The sequence below is a fragment of the Felis catus genome, chromosome X, assembly GCF_018350175.1.
Source record: "Felis catus isolate Fca126 chromosome X, F.catus_Fca126_mat1.0, whole genome shotgun sequence".
Lineage (NCBI taxonomy): Eukaryota > Metazoa > Chordata > Mammalia > Carnivora > Felidae > Felis > Felis catus.
In genome coordinates this window covers 27,250,073-27,265,724 of record NC_058386.1, presented here as the reverse complement: position 1 = coordinate 27,265,724, position 15,652 = coordinate 27,250,073, and the positions used below count along the sequence as shown (strand labels likewise).

At 38.9% G+C, this 15,652-nt stretch overlaps 1 protein-coding gene across 14 annotated transcripts in view; it reads left to right on the top strand.

Moving 5' to 3' along the window:
* DMD (dystrophin) overlaps positions 1-15,652 on the top strand; it is a 2,379,610-nt gene that overhangs the window by 1,855,145 nt on the left and 508,813 nt on the right. For 12 of the 14 annotated variants that reach the window (XM_045050793.1, XM_045050792.1, XM_045050789.1 and 9 more), the window contains one exon: positions 3,867-4,021. In XM_045050793.1, the coding sequence (XP_044906728.1) occupies positions 3,867-4,021 (155 nt within the window). The remainder of the gene's footprint in view (positions 1-3,866; positions 4,022-15,652) is intronic. The other 2 variants (XM_045050788.1, XM_045050791.1) reach the window with 1 other exon arrangement.

Genomic DNA, 15,652 nt, shown 5'->3' with positions numbered 1-15,652 from the left:
GCCAGACGCCATTCCGGAGGCTCTCCCTGCATTTTCTAAATTAACCCTCATGATACTCTTTCTGGGTAAATACTGTTACTCTCCCCATTTTAAAAAGGAGGAAACTGAGGCATAGAGAGGATAATACACTTTCCCGTTGGGCACATAACTAGGAAGTGATCAAGCCAGGATTCAAACCCAGCAGGCCCAAACTTGTCACCGCTCTCTCTCTTCCTCTGTTGTTTTCTCCGGCGTAGGGTCAATACCCTGAAAAGAATTCTTAGGAACAGAAAATAAGGGAAGACAAATATTAAAATTAGAAAGTTTTAATACTCAAAATTCTTGAAATTAATTCCGGTTGTCCCATAGTTTACAATCATTTTCCTGCCTAAAATACAGCACATAAAATACCAAGCACGTGTTACAGCAACACCATATTGGCTTTGAATATGAAATATTTCTTCCCTGGTTGGGGACACAATCTTTTGGGAATGTAGCCTTTTATATTCTTCACAGAAAACACACACGCACATATATATATATATGGACCCACAAAAATCATCTTTTTTCATAGGCTAGTGTTCACAGTATTTCAAATTTCTTCACACACTGTGATCACCATACGAACAATTCCCCGTAGGGTATACCATTGCAAATGGAATTCAGAAATAAGAAGACGTGTGTGTGAATTCTATTGTGTTTTTGAATTTACACTCCTTGTGTGGTCTGGAGTTATCCCAGTAGTAAATTTCACGGTAGTAGGCAAAACTGGTCAAGGTCATTGTTCCTAGCTTGAAGGACACTTGGTTAAAGCCCAGATCGGTCAACATATGACCCTAGGAGGAAGGGAAGCATTGTGTTCCGGTGAATGCTGTCAGAAGGGAGACAAGAATGCTGAAGTTGAGAACCTTAGGGTTTAGATAAGGGCCTTTGCCCTGCCAATGTTACTCAAGGTCAGTGGGATTTTCTTTTTTAATCCTACATCCTCTCAAAACCTGGGCAGCATTCAGTGAGGGTGAGGGCTTTCCTTCTGTATGAAAATCTGAATATCATGGTGACTACAAATTTGAAGAAAAGTATGTGGCTTGTGCTTTTTTGTCTTTCAAGAATTAAAGTTTATCAGAAAGCTCTGTTTTGAAATCAAGCCTCACTCTTTTACCTCTTGACTATGAAGTCTGTAACTTGAGCTGTATATTTCCTTCAAGAGTTTGGAAAATGCTAGCATACCTTTCAACTTAAACTTCTAGGCAGTTTTTATGATCTATAGATTAAGACCAAAAAGTGTATATCCTTTTTAATCTAGACTTTTCAAGCAGCAGCCCATGAGTGAGAGGTGGCTTCCAAAACTATTTATCTTTCTTCGGTAAAATAAATGATATTACTTACATTTATTAAAATTTTAATTTATATTTTTTATTCCTAAACGTATACACATATGCTCTGATGTTGGTTGATCGTATTTCTCTAACAGGGAAAGGTATTCGTTAAAAGGAGTTAACTTGGAAAAAGGTGACCAAGTTATTGGTTTCAGTTTTGTGAATTCTTATGCTACCAATTAGGGATTTAATAAATAATAGATACTAAGCTCTTTTTCAAAATTCAAATGCCACCCTATGGATAAAAAGGGCTGCTTACAGTACACATTACTTTAACACTGAAGGCTTGGCTTAAGTAAGGAAAATTGGAGCCACGGGGCTGGGTAAAATGAGTATATAAGGGAAGGCAGACTTTTGGCCAGGATAAACTTTAATTGCTTTGTAGTACAGGAACTGTACTGTGTGCCTTTAAAAACTCTCTCCCTTTTTCCTTTCATAGCGAAAGTTAGTAACGTTGGCTTTAGATGCTTGCTACTCATTTTGTTTTTTGGTTCTATTTGTTACATGAAATGAATGAAATTATGTCATTTGATTCAAGAATAGGATGTTCTAGGGACTCTTGGGTGGCTCAGTCGGTGAAGCACCTGACTCTGCATTTCGGCTCGGGTCGTGATTTCACAGTTTGTGAGATCGAGCCCCCTGTCAGGCTCTGCACTGACAGCACAGAGCCTGCTTGGGATTCTCTCTCTCCCCCTCTTTCTCAGCCCCTCCCTTGCTCTCTCTCTCAAAATAAAGAAACATTAAAACAAAGAATAGGATACTCTAGTTAACTGAGAAATACCAGATTATATATACATTATACATTTGCAAGGAAGGGGAGCCCACCCAAATATACTGAAACTCTGCCAAAATCACTACTGTTTGATTTTTATTATGTAAATATCATACCAACATGAAAGAACAAATATTAAAAACAAAAATGACTGCTCTTCGGAAACATCAGTTAATTTCAGTTTCCTCTGCTCCCCTCCTAGTTCATGACTTAGAGATTTAAGAAATACAATACAGATAAAAATTGTGTTTTGTTTGTTACTTATGATTTTGGCACACTAGAACATTGGGTTGATATATTGTGTGATTCTAATGTCCTCTCATTAAAAATTGAAATTTCCTCATTTTTATGCTATAATAGTTAATGATGCTCTTTATCCCTATAATGTATTTCTCTTCTTTTAAATATTTTATTAGGAGAAAATACCAAAAGCACAATTACGAGGTCAATGGGAGTAAGCATGTATATGTCATTTGATATCAATCTCCAGATTGTCCTGATAGATATTTGTTCCCAGCAGTAGTACATGGATATGCTAGTTTTACCATAGTGCTTCCAGCTTTGGGTTTTATTTTTTTATTAACTTAACTGATGTCAAATTGTATCACCTTGATTTAATACTCTATTTTTTTTCATTTGTTTATTTTTGGGAGAAAGAGAGACAGAGCATGAGCAGGGGAGGGGCAGAGAGAGAGGGAGACACAGAATCCGAAGCAGGCTCCAGGCTCCGAGCTGTCAGCACAAAGCCCGACGTGGGGCTTGAACTCATGAACCGCGAGATCATGACCTGAGCCTAAGTCACTCAACCGACTGAGCCACCCAGGCGCCCCTATTTTTTTACCTTTTTAATTTAATTTTAAAAATATAAATCTTTTATTCTTTCTCTTGCTTGAATGTCTTTTTCATGATCCTTTGCCCGTTTATCAATGGCTTTACCTACCACGTTGGATTTGATGTAACTATCTTAGTAATTGAATATTACCTTAATGCTTAGAAGCCTCCTCCATGCCCTTAGAGCAGTCGTTAATATGCTTCTAGATAAACCTGTCATTGCCTTATTTATTTTCTGTGCGGTATTTTAAGTGATGTAATACATAGCTTGATAATACTCACTTGTCAAACAGAAACAAAAAATCAGGTCATTTGCTTTAGCGAGATTCTTATGTTTGAAATTGTGCTCTAATTTTAAAGTAGGATATTTATTAAAGTATTATGAATAAACTTGGCCTTCAAAAAAGTTCATAAGTAGTATGCAGTGCTATTCTTTTGATGTTTAATATTTTCTATATGCAGCTGTAGTTGAATGCCAGTAGATGGCACTAATTACATAAACAATTCAACAAGTTAATGAAGAGGGAAGGAAATACATGAGCTTTGTTTTCCGTTCAAATTTTGGTATATGCCCCATAGTCAACAACTATATGAGAACTTATTTTTATAGTTTGTTCTCTCCCATGAGAAAAACAATTAAGCCCAGTTGATCCCCAATCAATTGCTACTGAATTGAAATACCGGACACCGAGGATTGCTCAAGATGCCGCATTTGAAAAGTTTTGTCATGAAAAGTGGGTTGGATTATACCGTCACGATTGACTAAATCACAGGGTAGGTTCAAAGTGAACATGCGGACAAGTTCTGACCTGCGAACTCAAACGCTATTTATGAAAAATTTTGAGAAACTGCAACTCAAAATCTCAGAGAAAACTGACATTCATTTTCTTTCCCATATGTATCCATAGCAGTTGGCCAAAGACCTCCGCCAGTGGCAGATAAATGTAGATGTTGCAAATGATTTGGCCCTGAAACTTCTCCGGGATTATTCTTCAGATGATACGAGAAAAGTACACATGATAACAGAGAACATCAATGCCTCTTGGGCAAGCATTCATAAAAGGTAGGAACTACATTATTTCTAAACCTATCGTTGACTATAGTGATGGATGCGGTGGTGACAATGGGTGGCCATTGCGTATTTTGTTTTCCTACTCCTGCTAAACTGGGGCTTCGGAGGCTCCAAGGTGACAGTTGCCAACTAAATTCACAGTCTTGCCTAATACCTCTAGAATTTTAAAGACGAGGGACATGAAGACTGGTGAAATTAAATGATTTGCCTACCATTGCAAAGGTAGTGAAATAACTAAGAGTTTAGACAAACACAAAATATGGATGTTTAGCTAGAAGAACCATTTATCAATACGTTTTGAGAAGTCTACCCAAAGAAATATCATTCCATTCCACAGTGGCACATGTTGCCCCATTCTTAATCTGACAAGGAAGTCACTTTGGGTTTCTTGATGGAATTATAGTTGTCCATGGTGCCATCTTTGTATCTCACTCCACATAGGCAATGGGAAAATTCATGTAGTGTAACATGACTCATAACTTCATTTCCCATTCTATGTCAGTGAAAATTAACAGCTCTTAGAGACACTACCCCCTCAAACTAGGTTCTGTGTCTTTATTGTCCACTCTCTTAACCCCTTGTGCTTTTCTTTTAATAGCATTTATCCTAAAATAAATAAAAACATAAATTAATAAAAACATAAAATAAATAAAAACATGAATTATATCACTAGTTGTTTAACATCTGTGCTTCATATTAGTCTAAACTCCCTGAGGACAGAGACTATCTTTCTTACTTGACACATCCTGAGGTCCTGAACCAAGTGATACAGTGGGGAGTTGGTAAATATTTGTTGAATGATGACTCCCTTTGCATAATATAGAGTTACCTTGTTCATGCTATGGAAAGTTAAGGATCATTGGGTCCTCATTTTTAGCTGTGTCGGAAAACAGGGGCAAAAAGAGTACTTGTACAGTGATAAGGAACACCACAGTGAAAGGTAAGTAAGTCCCAGAAGATGACATTAATTACTGAAGAAGTCAATTTGGTGGCCTTTATGAAGAAGAAAAGGCCACCATCAAGAGGGAAAAAAAAAACCCAACAGATTTTGAACTAAGAGCAGAATCTCTTAGGACCCATGAGCTACTGATATATGGAAATTGTGAAAGCAAGTAAATCTTGAAATGGAATCAGGAATTGAAGAGTGAAATCTCCTGAGAAACTGGATTCATGCTGGTGGTCCTAAGGCCATCTTGAATTCCAGACAGTTGGTGTTCAGATAGATGACCATGGAAAAGAAGTTTCAGTCTGAAGTTGGGAGTTCTATTTGGGGCCCTATCTAAAGGACCCTGGTAGAGAGAGGGTGAGCTTGAATACAGGAGTGAGAATTCAAAAAAATTCTTAAAGTTACTGCCTCCTCTCAGTGGCAGGGTTTGAACTTTGTGTTTTAAATACAGATCCGGTATCTTTTGAGTTAAATAAGGCAGATTAGGCTTAGGAAGGCTTATTTATATATGATCAAATGGTATCAGAGACTCAGAAGTTAGATCTCAATGGGAAATGCCTGCTTCTCCAAGAGTAGCCTCTTTGGGGAAGCAAAATAAGATCAGGAATTAATATGATGAGTTCAGGGAGTGTAAGCTAAGAAGGGGCCAAAAAGAAAGCTTGTTTGTGGTCCAAAACTTGAGCTTCAAGGGAGGTGTATCCCATCTGTGTCACTCTTTCTGGAAGTCCCCTGTCTACACGCTCCCATGCTTCTCTAACGTCCAAGCAGCTCTCTCTGTTCTTTATCACTTTCGTAAGGTCTTTGGATTCTTCAGAGGGGGGCTTCCAGTTTATATTTTTCGACTAGGTCCCTAAAAATCTACCACCTAAGGAAGGTATATGCTTATTTCTCCAATGCGTAAAGTCAAAACAGAAGGTTAGCGGCCAAATTGCATGTTCCACTGGCCCATACACAATCTGAAGTGTGCCAAATTAATTTTACTGAAGCTTCTAAAGTTCTTCCTTGTGCCATTCTCACATGTACTCTGAAAATTCATCCACTTGTGTAGTTTCAGTCCATTGATGACTATCCTTTTATATCATTTGCAGCTGACAATGATCTTTTGACTTTCTGACCTACATATCCTAGTGACTTATTTCCATTTGAATGTCCCTCCGGAACTTCAAACTGAATGGGCCCAAGGCTGAACTCATTTTTGCCCTCTTCCAACCTTTCTCCAAATGTGACCTACTTTTCTTCCTATGATCCCTCTCCAGTGAACATTACCACAACCCATTCAGTTGCCAAATGAAAACTCATGCTTGACTCTTCCTTTTACAACCCCAATAGCTAAGCTACCACAAAGCTATTTACTGCTGAAATAGCTTTCAAATCCAGCCACGTCTCTTTATCCCTCCTCCTCAACTGTCACATTTGGCCTCAGTGACTACGTCATTCGCCTAACGGGTATCCCTCCTTCTAGTCTTCCTAGTTCTTATCCATTCTCTGCATAAAATGCAGGATGATCTTTCTAAATACACTATATTTATGTAGCTCACCCTCCTCCCACTTTTAAAGCCTCTAGTGGCCTATCCATTATTATTTGAAGATAGTCCATTCTTCTTTAAATGATTTCAAGGTCTTGTGTGATTCAGCGTTTCCTTAAAACTCCAGCCTAATTTTCTGCTCTTCCTCAATCTTCCCTCCCAGCGCTCCCCACATGTAATTAAGTAACACTGAGCTCTTTCCACTTCCTCATCCTATGTTCTGTCTTCTCTTCTGACTCCTGACCTGAAACACACTTACACACACACACACACACACACACACACACACACACACACACACACATATATATATATATAATATTAAATAACACTTCCTTCAGGAAGACTTTTCTAACTACCAACCTCAAAGTGCACACTCTTTAGGCCTCCTATCATATGTCCCCTATTATCGTGCTTACCTCACTACTTAAGTGTTTGCTGGTCTTTGTCTCTTATGAGAATGTTGGCTCTGTGAGGATATTCACATTGGCCGCTTGTCCACTGTATCACCTTGCACTTAGCTTTGTACGTATTCACTATCCCCAACACATTTTTCATTAAATAGGTAAATGAACAAATGAAAAATAACTACAAGTGTTCTGGTGTGCCAGTAACTCAACACAGAAGAAAAATGTATCCATTAAGATTGCTTTCAATTTCAAATAACAGAAAACTCAAGTTCAGTAGCTTACCTAACAGAGGTTTATTTGTCTCATTTATTGAGCGGTTCAGAGGTAGGCAGATGACTGACATTGGCTCAGTGGCTCAGCAATGTCAGCCTTGAAGTTTCCATGTTCTTCTCGGCATCTCCCTTGGAACATATACATTCCAGCAGGAAGTAAAAGGACACAGGGCGGTGCTTGTATCAGGGAAGCAGTGGGATTCCCAGGAAATTTCACACCAAACCTGTGCAACACAACCACCTCTAGTGGTTAACAGTTGGGGTCGGGTCAGCCCATAGAGAATGCCTGCCACGAATGGGATGGAAAGAATAAACTGATCAATTGGCACGCTGTAGCCAGAGAGCATTAAGTTCCCTGGAAAGATAACCAGTCAGATCTTTGAGTAAATACGGTATGTTCACTTAGCTCGTATATTCGTGTACGTTATATTCATGCGGTATATGTACGTAGGATCATAAAACAGTGGCCATTCGGGCTTGATGGCTGTTCTGGTCAGTGGGAAAGGTCTTGACGAGAGCTGGATTCTCCACTGGCTAATGATACCTTTACATTAGAAGTTCGCATTCTGTGTATGCTTTGTGTGTCACCCGCACAGATTAAGCCATGCTCTACTTGACTACAGTTTTTCTTATTTTACATTCTTACAGACCTTGTGCAAGATAGATAAAGAACAAGAAAACTCTTTATATGATCTCTTGTCTTTTGACCTTTTTATCCAGTGTCTTGCCCAGGTAAACCAAGAAGCCAAGTAACATCGTCATCTTCCCATAGATTTATGTGGCCCAGCGGGGTAGCCGGTAGCCGTGGGTGGGGATTTAAATGTAAATTAAAGTTAAATAAAATTTAAAATTCATTTTCTCCATCTCATCAGCCACCTTTTCACCTTAGGTGCTCAAGAGCCGCGTGTAACTAGTGACTTCCCTATTGGACAGTGCAAAATAGAACATTTCCATCATCACAAAAGATTTCTTTGTCTATGTTCAGCTAAGCAATTTAGGGCACATTTCTAACAATCACATAACAATCACATAACCTAACAATCACTTCAAAAGAGTTATTGCCACATCTTATAAATAAAGAGCTATTTCTTTTACAGAATGGTTCCCATCATTTTATTTTCTTGTTTCTACTTGATATCTTCCATTTATCCACTTTCTAGAGTTGGCATTTCAAGTCCCCAAACCTACAACTATCACAGGATATAAACAGTTTCATTTTTGTTGTCACTCTTTTCAGCATCATTTTAAAAGGAGAAATTATTAATGCTGATATTTGGGCGATAGAGGAAAAGTATCTCATATCTTCACAAAGTACCTATCAACAAGACTTTTTAGGCAGGAGGGACTCTGCCAAAAGCATTCTGATCACATTATTTCTCAGAGTTGGGGTTTTACCACAGAACGCTAATGTATTGCCTGCACTGAAACTTTCAATCATATAGAGAAATTCATGCAAAAAATCTGCACATTTGGAAGCCTATTTAAAGCAATAAAAATCTTCAGTGCAGTTTTAAATTGTTGAATAATATATAAAAACTATAACTTGGAAGAGCTTTACTTTGACATTATACCCTGGCAAGCTAGAGTTTTGAGACCATCGAAAACAAAAGTAAACAGATTTTGTTTTGTATTTTACTGTTCAGTTTATTAATAGGTCAGAGAAATCTTTGATTCTACCCTGACTTTGATAGGAGCTTTCCCATTTTATGTAGATGAACACAAATAGTCATGCGTGCCCAAAAGGAATTAGCCTACTATTCATGATTAAAAGAAAAGGCTACTTCCTAACTCAGTTCTGTAGTTTAACAATTCAGGTCAGAACACAGATCATCATTGTGAGCTACGTAGGAAAATATTTTATTTTCCTGATCATATTCCGTATAGTCCATGTTAACATATAAAGCCAGGAATGAGGGCCTCTGCAAGTTCATTTCTTTCTCTTCAATCTCTGCGAATAGATATGAATTGGTCAGTAAGATAATATTGGATGTGATATTACAAATTATTGTCAGAAGCGTCTAAGGACTAGATTTCAAGGACTGCCATCTGGCTGATGACTTTATGATGACACTCTCATGAGATTTCATTTCCTTATTTCTATTCCAGGATCACTCTTTAAACAAGAAATGAGCATTAACTGAATTGTCTGTCTGTAGCCATATGGGGGCTTCCACATCTACCAATCAGCTAGGAGTGAACTCATCGAGTAGAGGGCCTGGTCCCAGTATCAGAGGGGTTCAGCATGGCTGGAACTTACAAGCTCCCAGATACCTGAAAAATCTCTCTAGGTTCTAAGAAAGATTCAGCATATATATATATATATATATATATATATATATATATATATATATGCACATACATGTATATGCATGTGCATACATGGAAATATGCTCTTCCTTAAAATTATATCTCAGTATTCTCCTGTCTTCCCTCATGATACATTTTACATTTTAATAATCATAAGTAACAGCTGATAAACTGAGAAATTACCACCAGTATTCGCCATCTTTGGCAACAATGTAGCACATGGAAGTCCCTCCTTGCTTCTCTATTCCTAGGTCCTATCTCTTTTCCACTTTAAAGAAACAAGAAAGGAGGGGGGCTTGGGGGCTTAGTTGGTTGAACATCGACTCGATTTCAGCTCAGGTCATGATCCCAGGGTTGTGAGCTTGAGCCCCACGTTGGGCTCCATAGTGAGCATGGAACCTGCTTAAGATTTTTTCTCTCTCTCCCTCTGCCACTCTCCCCAGCTCATGCTCTCTCTCTTTCTCTCTCTGAAAGAAAGAAAGAAAGAAAGAAAGAAAGAAAGAAAGAAAGAAAGAAAGAAAGAAAGAAAGAAAGAAAGAAAAAAATATTGAGCCCTATTTGTGTGCATCACAGAGCTTTTCTAACCAGACACTGGATCTCTTTCAGATTCTCCAGCATATTTTTTTAATGATTGTCCTGCTTTTTCTTCTCTGGGATCTTGCATTTCTTTTTTTTTTTTTCTTGCGTCTCCCCTTCAGCCAACCATCACATTGAAGTCTCCCTTGTTCTAAAAGAACTTTCTTCAGATACAATCTTTTCTATACAGCTATGCTGGTTTCCCCTTACCATAAAAAAAAAATTGTTTTTGGCAGCTTGAAACCATCAAAAGTTTTAGAGAAGTAATTGGCATTACTGTTTCCTATGCTTTAGCTCCCGGTTATGCTTTGACCCACTCCAATCTGTTTTCTGTTGCTACCACCTTGTTTTAATGAAAACAAGGGCTCACTAAGGTCATCGGTGACTTTTACTAGAACTAATGGCCCTATATTCAACTTGACTGGTTGAAACTTTCCCTTCCTTGGTTTCCAGAACGGTATCGTTTTGCAGTTCTCCTATTTTTCTAGTCATATAGGAAGAGTGAGGTCCCTGGCACAACGCCTGGTAACATTGGAAGAGCTCAGTAAAGGTCATGTCGTAAATATCATAAGCGTTCATTCACTCACTCAGTGAATATTTTGGTGCTAGGTAGGCTCAGATCGTGGTACTCAGTATACAGCAATGAAAATCCCGACCCTCATGAAGCTTATATTTTGGGAAGGAGAAGGTGGGAAATAGACGTTAACAAATACGCAAGTTAAGGGGCGCCTGGGTGGCTCAGTTGGTTAAGTGTCTGACTCTTTTTTTTTTAATATTTATTTAGTTTTGAGAGGCAGAGCAAGAGTAGGGGAAGTGCAGAGAGAGAAGGAGGGGAAGAGAGGAGAGATTAGGGGAAGGGCCGAGAGAATTTGAAGCAGGCTCCAGACTCTGAGCTGTCAGCACAGAGCCTGATGTGGGGCTCGAACCCACAAACCATGAGATCATGACCCGAGCCGAAGTCTGTCTCTTAACTGACTGAGCCACCCAGGCGCCCCAAACATCCAACTCTTGATTTCGACTTGGTCATGATCTCATGGTTCATGAATTCAAGCCCCAGTTTGGGCACTGCACTGACAGTGTGGAACATGCTTGGGATTCTCTCTCTCCCCTCTCTCTTTCTGAACCTACCCCACTTGCTCTCTCTCCGAAAATAAATAAACTTTTACAAAAGGTAAAAAAAAAAAATAAGAAGAAAGTTAAGCATATGATATATGAAGTTGTGATAAGTGCAGTGTGGAAACAAAGGAAAGTAGTTGAGAATAGATGTGTGTGTGGTGGAAGGAAAGTGCTGTTGTTTAAATATGATGGTTAAGAAAGGTCTCACGGTGAGGGTGACATTTGAACAAGATGCAATGGACCTGAGGAGGTGAGCCGTGAGGATAATGGGAAGAAAAACAGCTCAGGAGGATTCTAGTAAGTGGAAATGCCATGAGGCAGGAGTACGCGTATCCTTTGGGGGGAAACTTAGACTAGTGTAACAGAAAAGCGACAAGTGAGCCGGAGTGTAGCAGACCAGGAGTTCGGAGATGAGAGGAATCGGATACATGAGTCCTCAAAGGACTTTCACTTTCACTTAGAGTGAGACGGGACTCATTGGAAGGTTTTGTGTGATGGAATGGCATGTTTTGACTCACCTGGCCCTTCTTTTACACTAGACTGAAGGGAAGTAGTGAGACCGTTAGGAGCCATAATTCAGTCAAGAAAGGACTGGGATCTGGGCCGGAAGAGGAGAAGTGAATGTAGTAAGAAGTGGCTGGATTGTACTCTCTTTTGAGGAAAGAACGCAAGAAGCTTTCTAGTGGATTAGATTCAGGGATGAAAGCCACACAAGAATCCAGGAAGACCACAGTTTTCACCTGAGAACTGGAAGATGGGGTACTCACTTTACGGAGATGGAGAAGATCTCAAAAGCAACATACCTTAGGAAGAAGATGTGGACATACTATTTTGAAATGTCTCTTCTGCGTCCAGGTAGAGATGTGGAGTAGTTAGCTGGATATAAAATTTTACGTTCTACTGAATGGTCTTGACTTGAGATACAAATTCAGGAACTGTAACAATAATCGATATAGGTCGTCTTTGTTCTATATATCACTTAAATGTCGATGTTCCATTGTTAACTCTGTCTCTGTTCTATATACATTGCAAGTACCTTCATCTGTTGGCTTCAACCACCATTAAGACTTCTCAGTTTTTATTTCCACCTTCTATCTTTCTCCCAATCTCCGGAACCGTGCTTACAGCCACCTACTATATGTTTCCATCTGTACATCCTACAGGCTCCAAAATGTCTAAAGGAGAAGGCATTATGTGCTCCCAAAACAATGCTACATTTTTTTTTTTTGGATTTTCGGTGTAGTTTAATTACTTAAGTCTCTCTAAAACTGGAAACCTAAGAATTACTTCTACTTCGCCCTCCCCATCTCCTCTCTATCTTATTGCTACATGTACTGAACGGCTTCTAAACTGTGTGCATTCAACTTCAAAAGTTGCTCTAGGAACTACCCACCCCCCCTTCTTTTCATCCTCATTGCCAACTCATCCTAGAGCCTGCCCATATTTTACCTCGGAGATTGTGGCCACTTTTGTTCTGCGCTCCGAACCATTCAGTGTCCACACTCATTTCACCTTGGCACTGGCCTCAGAGTGATTTTCCTTCAAATCAATCTTCTCATTTCCCTTTGCTCCAGCACTCTTTTTCCTCCAGAGACCTGATGGATACTATTTACATATGTGATAGGCTCCCAAAAGCGTACTCAAATTTTTCTGAAAATAAAAACAAAAAAAAATAAGTCAATAATGAAACGTGATGTTTCTTTCAGGGAAGGAAAGCAAATAGTGTCACGAATTTGTGTTTGTCAGTGTGTTTGTTTAACAGAGGGACAGGCATGTGAACTTCATGAAAGAGTCTTATGTTCTACCCACCAGTGCTGACCCTTAGGAAAGTGTTTTTAGAATTCTTTTTTGGGCACTACCTGGGGACTAGTTTCTGATCATCAGAAGATTGTTGCATTATTGTATAGCCACACCTTGTCTTTGCTCAATAGTTGTACTCACTAATTGTGAATTGAATGAAATAATTCATCAGATGTTGGGCAGTAAATGACTCTGGATTATTTCCAGAAATTTAAAGGATGCAGATTTGCTGCCGTCCTTGAAGCCATGCGAAGAACGTGATGTGATGCTAACAGGACATTTGTTTAAAATACAACCCCTTATTAAGTCAGGGACTGTTTGTGATATATTTGCAGCATAGTCATAAATATTAAAGCTACAAAGGACCCTAAGGACACCAGCTCAAACTTCTCAGTTTAGAGTAGCCTATTTTTAATCCCTCCCATGCAAAGTATACTATCTAGTCCATCTTAAGGACTAAAAAGATTTGGTACATTAAAAAATCCAGTGCGTTAGCAGCTCCTTTCGGTATACATCTTTTGACAGCATGAGGAAGTTTCTTTTGGCTCTTCAAGAGTGCGTTGTGTGTATAGTTATAAGGCGCTCTGGTTTTTATCCTGCTGAGACCCAATCTTTCCAACCAATTATAAAGTGTAAGAATTCTCGCCATGTTACAATAGGGTAATATACCTGTAATGCAAAACCTTGGGGCTCCGGGCCAGGCAGTGTCATGATCCATACGGATCTAAAATGTTCTTGGTTGTAACTGCCTGCTTAATTTGATGTCACCTCCTTTAAAGTAATTAGACTGTTTTTAGCTTGCAGAGATTGCACACAAAGGGAGACATTTGGAACCATATCACTGGTGATTTACTGGTGTGGAAAATTACCTGGTGTTGTAGCCAAGTAGCCATTTTCATTCTAAACCAGTCCTACAGTCCTAAACCAGGCTCTACCAGTGCACCAAAATAGATGCTTGCAAATGCCCCTGCATGCAGTTTACTCATGGAAAGACTCTAAAACTAAAGATAAGTTATAATTGTTTCCCAAAGGAAACTTACAGGTCACCAACGGACCTTTCTTTTTTTTTTTTTTTTTAAGTTTATTTATTTATTTTGAGATTGAGAAAGAGCGGGGGAGGGACAGAAAGCGAGTTGGAGAGAGAGAATCCCAAGCAGGCTCTACACCGTCAGCACAGAGCCTGAAGCAGGGTCCGATCTTACGAACCCAGCGATCGTGACCTGAGCCAAGATCAAGAGTCGGACGCTTGACCGACTGAGCCACTCAGGTGCCCCACAAACAGACGTTTCTTGTCTCCGTTCATAAATTTGATATATTGGTGTCTAAAATTAAAACAAATGGGAGAAAGTTCCCTCACTTGGTTTAATCGAACCATTAATGTTAGCACCAGTATCCATCATATTACTTTTCAATCATAGTCATATTTTTAATTTTCTTTGCATTGCTATCGTTCTCAAAAAACCCCTCTGTAAAACATTCAATAAAATATATAAATTTGCAAATATGTATATATGTATATATATATATATATATATAAATTCGCTAGAGTTTATTTTTATTGAGTTATTTTAATAAATGGATATAGTCATCATTTGACTTGTAATTTTATCTAATTCTAACATTCATATAGTTTGGGGATCTCTTGGCTCTATTCAATTTATAATGGGAATTTCTTTCCATGAACTAATTTATTAATGCATTCCTTATTTCTAAAAATTAGGCAGGGGAACTAGATACTAGTGAGCTTGTGAAATAGAATCTTCTCAATTTTTCACCTAAGTGGGGGTTTCTTTCAGCAGTTTTAGGGGGTGGTCAACAACCGTGCTTTTCTGCAGCCCCCTTTTACCAGTTGGGCAACCTAATACCATCCCTGACTCACTGAAGCAAAGATCCTAGTGCAGGTCCTTTGTCTCGCACAGAAACATTTTCAGATTCTTGAGCCGAGCAAAACTTGAACTGGCTGCCCCCGCTTTCTTCCCGTCCCAGAACCAAACAGCCCTTCCACGTTGCATTCCTCTGCCATTGCTGACCCAGAGGGCTGTTTACCCTGAGCTTCTTTCTGAGCTCAGATTGTTCCTGTGTGACTGTCCGTTTTGATATTTTATCTACCATTGTTTGTGTTTGGAAGTTTCGTCTGTAGTTTGAAATAATTTTCCCTGAGATAAAGTGAAATGTGCCTGTTGTAGAAAAAAAATTAAATTTGGAAATAATTATTACCCTTAACATTTTGTAGCGTTTCCTTTCATCTTACTTCTGTGAGTGCGTTTTTTGCTTCTCTTTATTTGACTTCTTCCCGATTTGTTAACAGTTGAGTTGCAAGCATTTTCAGATAGTTTTTTGTCCTTTGAAAATTCCTTACATTTTTATTAGTATGGTAATGTGCAGGTAGTACCTTTTCAAGAAAAAATACGGGGGGGGGGGCGGAATACTTTCTTGAGTTATATCGTGACTTACGAAATAGCCGGGAACGAAAGCAATACCCTCATACCTCCAGCCAGTGTTTTATGCTCTGGCTGTTCTGCCTAGTGTCACGAAAGACTTGAAAGCCATTTAAATTAACCACGAGACCACTTCCCCATTCAGCTTCACATTTAGCTTCATCAAATCCGTAATATGAAAGTACATCACTCGGTGTCATTCAGTGTCTTTATGCCACACTGCATTTAACA